The 5,810-nt window shown below is 49.3% G+C and overlaps 1 protein-coding gene across 1 annotated transcript; it reads left to right on the top strand.

Annotated features, from left to right (window-relative positions):
* The first annotated feature begins 3,371 nt into the window (after positions 1–3,371).
* ID3 (inhibitor of DNA binding 3, HLH protein) lies at positions 3,372–5,288 on the top strand. Its single transcript, XM_032300773.1, has 3 exons — positions 3,372–4,083; positions 4,190–4,272; positions 4,787–5,288. The coding sequence occupies exons 1-2, from the start codon at positions 3,784–3,786 to the stop codon at positions 4,247–4,249; spliced, it is 360 nt and encodes a 119-aa protein (XP_032156664.1). The 5' UTR covers positions 3,372–3,783; the 3' UTR covers positions 4,250–4,272; positions 4,787–5,288.
* The last annotated feature ends 522 nt before the right edge of the window (positions 5,289–5,810 follow it).

Below are 5,810 nucleotides of genomic sequence, written 5' to 3'. Positions count from 1 at the left end.
ACATTGAATTTTTTTTCTATTCTTTCTTTCTGTCTTTCTTTTTTTAATTTCTGGCAGAGGAAGATTCAGTTCCTGGAAATGCTTACAAAATGATTCCTGACACTGGGAGGAGACAGAAAAAAAGGAGAAGAAAAATTATACACATATATAGATAAAGGAAGAAGGTGGAAAGAAAGGGAATAGGCAAAAGAAAAGAAAGAACTAAAAGAGAAAGGAAAAAAAGACTTTAAAGGGCCCCAATTGAAGGAACATTATCAAGTTCTCAGCATCTGCAATTCACAAGCCGCTCGCGGTTGGGGCGGTGCAGACCCCGCCCCTATCTCGGGTGTCCGGCGCTCATTGGTGAGGGCGGCAGTCGCCGGCCGGTGACTGCCCGAGGAAAGGTTGCCTGGGACACGCATCCCTGTGTGAACGCATGACGTCCCACCCTGGCGCCAGGCTGTCTGGGGCTGAGTCTTAGATCAACACAGCTGTGGGACCGGGACCCACAGCTGGGCAAAGGAGCGGATTCCTCAACAAAAAATAGGATTGTGAGAAAAGTTCTGAAACAAAAACAGCGCAGACAAAAGCCTTAATGACATCCTTTCATAAAAATAAAAAATGCAAGAGGGGGGAAAAGCTGGTAAAAGGAGCAGAACTGGGAACAGAAAGTTCAGAGGCATTTGGAATAAGAGGCTGAGGCCCCACCACCGCTCTAAACAAGTTGCAGAAGGCCTGAGCTAGCCTGTCCAGTCTGCTGTGGGGAAAAAGAAGTCTCTTGGGTTTAAACTCTATTCAGCGTTCCTAACCATAACCTGCTTCTTTCAGAATTTGCTTCTTTCAGAATTCGAATCTTAGGCTGGAGAGGATCCTTACTTATCACTTGCCACTTGCTTCCTCCCAGCTTCCTACCCACTATCGTTTTTCTTTTTCTTCTTCTTTTTTTTTTTTTTTTTTTTTTTTTTAGAAAATGAACCCCAGGAAGGGAGGAAATTCATCCAAGGGCATACTGAAAATTACTGGCATGCACAGAACAGAATTCTACTTGCTAATCCCACGGCATCCTTCTGCCTTATGTCACACAGCCCTTGGGCATTTCAGCCTGGAAGCATCCTGGGAAATAATAAATTCGAAAGTGCTTTGCAAACCTAAACCACTATACAAGCCTGAGACATCAGTTGTAGTGGTGGAGGAAGGAAAAGAAAGGAGGAGAATCTGGGTAGACTGAACACCTTCCACACAACTGGCCCCATGCTGGGCCCCCTAGGCAGTAAGGAGACCAAGATCAGATGGAATGACCACATCAAGTGCTTTGTTGAGAAGAGGCATTTAATAATTATCAAATGAATGAATGAGCAGACCCAATTAGTTCCATTTTACAGATGGGAAAATAGAAGCGCCCAGAAGAAACTTAGCCAAAGTTCACACAATTAGTTAAAAAAGAGAAGAATGGGCATTCGCACAGAAATCTGCCTGGCTCATGATTTTTCTAGAACCCCCTGGACTTGACCATTTTGCATAAGCCACAGAAGTCTGCAAGATAGGAAAAGAAGGATATTCTCTTTGGTCATTCAGGAGTCCCTACAGCCACTATTTTGCCTTTCCTGACCAAATAGCTGGCACTTGATTTCTATGGCATATAAAGACTGACTTGCCTACTCATCGGCGTTTTTATTCCATTCCTCTTTTCTTACGCTAAAGAGCCTGTCCTTGAAAACAATATTCCAGGAAGCAATATTTCTTGGGACACAGAGCCCTGTGGTTTGATGGAAAAGAACAAGGCTTCAAGACTGGCTCTGCTATTACTTGTAGTGTGACATTGGACATGTCTTAAATGCCCTCCTTGGGCCCCTCAGCCTCCTTCATCTACCTGTGCAAATTTCATGCAGTCTTAGATTTCTACAATTGGAAAGGATTTAAAATAATCACTTAGCACCATCTTCTTTTTTTTTTTTTTTTTTGAGACAGAGTTTCGCTCTTGTTACCCAGGCTGGAGTGCAATGGCGCGATCTCGGCTCACCGCAACCTCCGCCTCCTGGGTTCAGGCAATTCTCCTGCCTCAGCCTCCTGAGTAGCTGGGATTACAGGCACGCGCCACCATGCCCAGCTAATTTTTTGTATTTTTAGTAGAGACGGGGTTTCACCATGTTGACCAGGATGGTCTCGATCTCTTGACCTCGTGATCCACCCGCCTCGGCCTCCCAAAGTGCTGGGATTACAGGCTTGAGCCACCGCGCCCGGCCAACCATCTTCTATTTTACTCACAAGGCAATGATTAAAGCCAGGGTACCTGGGCTTGTTCAATATTACACGTCAAATTATTGTCAGAGCTAGCACGACAAACCCAGGGTTCTCAATTTTCAGACTCTCTTTAGCTGTGAGCTCCCCTTGTCCTGTTAATCAGTGCCACACACTATTGAACTCTTGTTTCCTGTGTTAATCTTGTCTCCCCAAATTGTGAGATTGTTGAAAGCAGGAGCCACTGTTTTATGCGGAGAGACTCCATAAATATTTGCCAATGATTCATTAGGAAAGCAACCATTGGGGGAATCCCACTTGGTCATTTCCAAGATGACCAGCATCTTAGAACAGCAGGTTCCCAAATGTCTAGGGAGGTGACAAGAAGACAAGCAAAGAATATGGAGCACAGCGTCCTGCTGCAATACAGGACTTAGTTTGCCCGCCCTCTGGTTCCTTTCCTGGTCTTTCAGATAAAGCTGGAGCTACTTCAGCAAGGCTAGGAATAATGAAGTTCAGGTGGCCCGCCCTTCCATAGCAGAAAGGGACAGACAATGGAGCAATGAAATTACCATTGTTTTCCGCACAGAGGTGTGTGGAAAGTGAGGAGACGGGAAGCAATTTGCTGACCCAATGGGAGGCTCCTAAAAAGGTTTATATCGAAATTGTCCCATCTATGCCTCCATATTTAAAATCTTAACCAAAATGCTAATTAAATTTACTTACAAAGCACAACTGGGGATATATTTGGTTCGTTATGGAGTTCATGGGGCAGAGGGTCCAGGCTTTTTTTCCCCATGCAAAAACCATGGGTTCAGGCTTTCTTCTTTTCCCCTGTTGCTCAAATAAATAGTGTTCTTTGCTCAAACCCCCTTTCCCTCCTCCTTCTGCAAACTCAGCGCCTAGCCCAAATCTGTTTTCTTCATTGTAACCTCAGCTTCACCGCAATTAATTTTTTTTCCCTCTGGTCACAAGATAATTCCCGACGCCAGTGAGTCTGGAGGTCAGACGAACAGCAAATTGGGGAACAAGGCGGCACTAATTCCTTACAAGTTTCCCTTGAAAAATCTTTTGCTTAAAAAAAAAAAAAAAGGCGGGGGAGCTTCTTTGCTGTTCAGGGATTTATGACCTCGGAGGAGCTGTGGGTTCGAACCAGTGTTGGGCTAAGGGCGGACTGGCAGGGGGCAGGGAAGCTCAGAGATCTGGGGCGCTGCCAGGAAAAAGCAAATTCTTAAAGTTAATGGTTTTCAGTGATTTTTAAATCCTTGCTGGCGAAGAGGCCCGCCTCTCCCCAGTATCAGCGCTTCCTCATTCTTTGAATCCGCGGCTCCGCGGTCTTCGGCGTCAGACCAGCCGGAGGAAGCCTGTTTGCAATTTAAGCGGGCTGTGAACGCCCAGGGCCGGCGGGGGCGGGGCCGAGGCGGGCCGTTTTGCATAAAGGGGCGTGCCTTCGAGCGGGCTCTATAAGTGCCAGCGGCGGCGAGCGTGCACGTATTGCAAGCCACTGTCGGGGGATTTCTTTGGGTTTTCTTCCACCTCTGGGCACCTCTGGACTCACTTTCCAGCATGAAAGCGCTGAGCCCGGTGCGCGGCTGCTACGAGGCGGTGTGCTGCCTGTCGGAACGCAGTCTGGCCATCGCCCGGGGTCGAGGCAAGGGCCCGGCGGCGGAGGAGCCGCTGAGCCTGCTGGACGACATGAACCACTGCTACTCCCGCCTGCGGGAACTGGTACCCGGCGTCCCGAGGGGCACTCAGCTTAGCCAGGTGGAAATCCTACAGCGCGTCATCGACTACATCCTCGACCTGCAGGTGGTCCTGGCCGAGCCAGCCCCTGGACCCCCTGACGGGCCCCATCTCCCCATCCAGGTAAGCCTCGGAGCTGGGTCAGGGCTGAACACCCAGGCAAGGATGCTGTGGGACCCTCAGAGCCCTCGATTGCCTTATATAACTTTTCCGCTTTTCCTCTTCTCAGACAGCCGAGCTCGCTCCGGAACTTGTCATCTCCAATGACAAAAGGAGCTTTTGCCACTGACCCGGCCATCCTGGCACCTTCTGGTGAGTATCTCCTCCCGTGGAGAAGGAGGTTTAAACGGCAAGTCCTGGAGTTGGCAGACCTTTTAAAAGATTGCCACCTCCTCGGTTTAGGGAAACCGAGGCCAGAGAGGGAAGTGGCTTGCCCATGGTCGCATGAAATGAATGGCAGAGTCAGTTTCCATGTGATGCGCATTTCAGCCTTAAACGCGCGTAGCTCCTGCCCTCCCGCAGTGGCCAAGGGTCTGGGAAAGTAGACGCGGGTCCGACTAAAGTCTTTCTGTTTGGAGTTGTATAGGGAGCTGTGTCTTCGACAGCCCCCTCCCAGCTAGTGTCAATTCCAAGTGGGAGGGGTAGTGCAAGCTCCGCCTGTGGTCTTTGGCGCCAACTGGGTGGGGGCAGCGTGGGGCGCGGAGTTATCAGCTGGAGGTAGAGACCAAGTTTCCTCCCTGGCGCCGGCCAGTCTGCGGACGGCCCCCGCCTCGGCGCGCTCGGCGGAAACTGACTGCTCCTTGGTCTTCTTTCCTCCCCCGCCCAGAACGCAGGTGCTGGCGCCCGTTTGGCCTGGGACCCCGGGAACCTCTCCTGCCGGAAGCCGGACGGCATGGATGGGCCCCAACTTCGCCCTGCCCACTTGACTTCACCAAACCCCTTCCTGGAGGCTGAACCTGGTGCCCAAGAGCGAAGGACTGTGAACTTGTGTGGCCTGAAGAGCCAGAGCTAGCTCTGGCCACCAACTGGGCGACGTCACCCTGCCCCTACCCCACCCCCAAGTTTTAAGGACTGTCTTTTCAGAGCATGGAGGTGTGGAGGGAGTGGCTGCTCTCCAGACTCTGCCAAGGCGGCGGCAGAGCTGGTCTTCTGGTCTCCTTGGAGAAAGGTTCTGATGCCCTGATTTATGAACTCTATAATAGAGTATATAGCTTTTGTACCTTTTTTTACAGGAAGGTGACTTTCTGTAACAATGCGATGTATATTAAACTTTTTATAAAAGTTAACATTTTGCATAATAAACGATTTTTAAACACTTGTGTATGTGACACCCGTCTCCATTTAAGTACTAATGATGCTTTCTCTCACATGACTGAAGTTAGGGAGCTTTGGGAAGTAAACTTGCTTGTTTCCATAAAAGGTAGATGAAAAAATGTCCAGCTGAGGAGGATGGGATGGTGAAAGAAGGGCTCATGATGAGTCCCATGTCCATTGAGGGGTGGGTGCAGAGAAAAGATCTGGGCTCTGCCCCATCATTTCACAGATGAAGAGAAACCAGAGGGACTGGTGCAAGTTGAGGGCTCAGGCAGGTTGAGAACTGAGGCCTCATGTCCCTTGAGATCTATCAGTAGCTTTCTACTTTATTGTCACTTAATTATTCACTATGCCTTTCTAGCCGGGGATGTGGTAAGAGCAGAAAGAACCTCAAGTTTGCCTCACCTGGTGCCCAGACACGGGTGGTGGTTGATAGACCAATCCAGAAATGAATAAACTGATAACTGGGCCTGGTTTCATTTCCTTTTCGCTTTCTGGGCTGGCTTCCTTGTGGGTTTCCAAAGTTGGAAAAAGAA

The sequence above is a fragment of the Sapajus apella genome, unplaced genomic scaffold, assembly GCF_009761245.1.
Source record: "Sapajus apella isolate SASKATOON/1434 unplaced genomic scaffold, GSC_monkey_1.0 scaffold43, whole genome shotgun sequence".
Lineage (NCBI taxonomy): Eukaryota > Metazoa > Chordata > Mammalia > Primates > Cebidae > Sapajus > Sapajus apella.
The sequence above is the reverse complement of the archived record's forward strand: the minus strand, read 5'-3'. Positions and strand labels throughout refer to the sequence as shown.

Excerpts from the sequence above, each read along its gene's own strand:
- ID3 (XM_032300773.1), top strand. The coding sequence starts at position 3,784 with ATGAAAGCGCTGAGCCCGGTGCGCGGCTGCTACGAGGCGGTGTGCTGC. Across the intron at positions 4,084-4,189 it reads GGCCCCATCTCCCCATCCAG|ACAGCCGAGCTCGCTCCGGA; the intron begins GTAAGCCTCGGA and ends TCCTCTTCTCAG.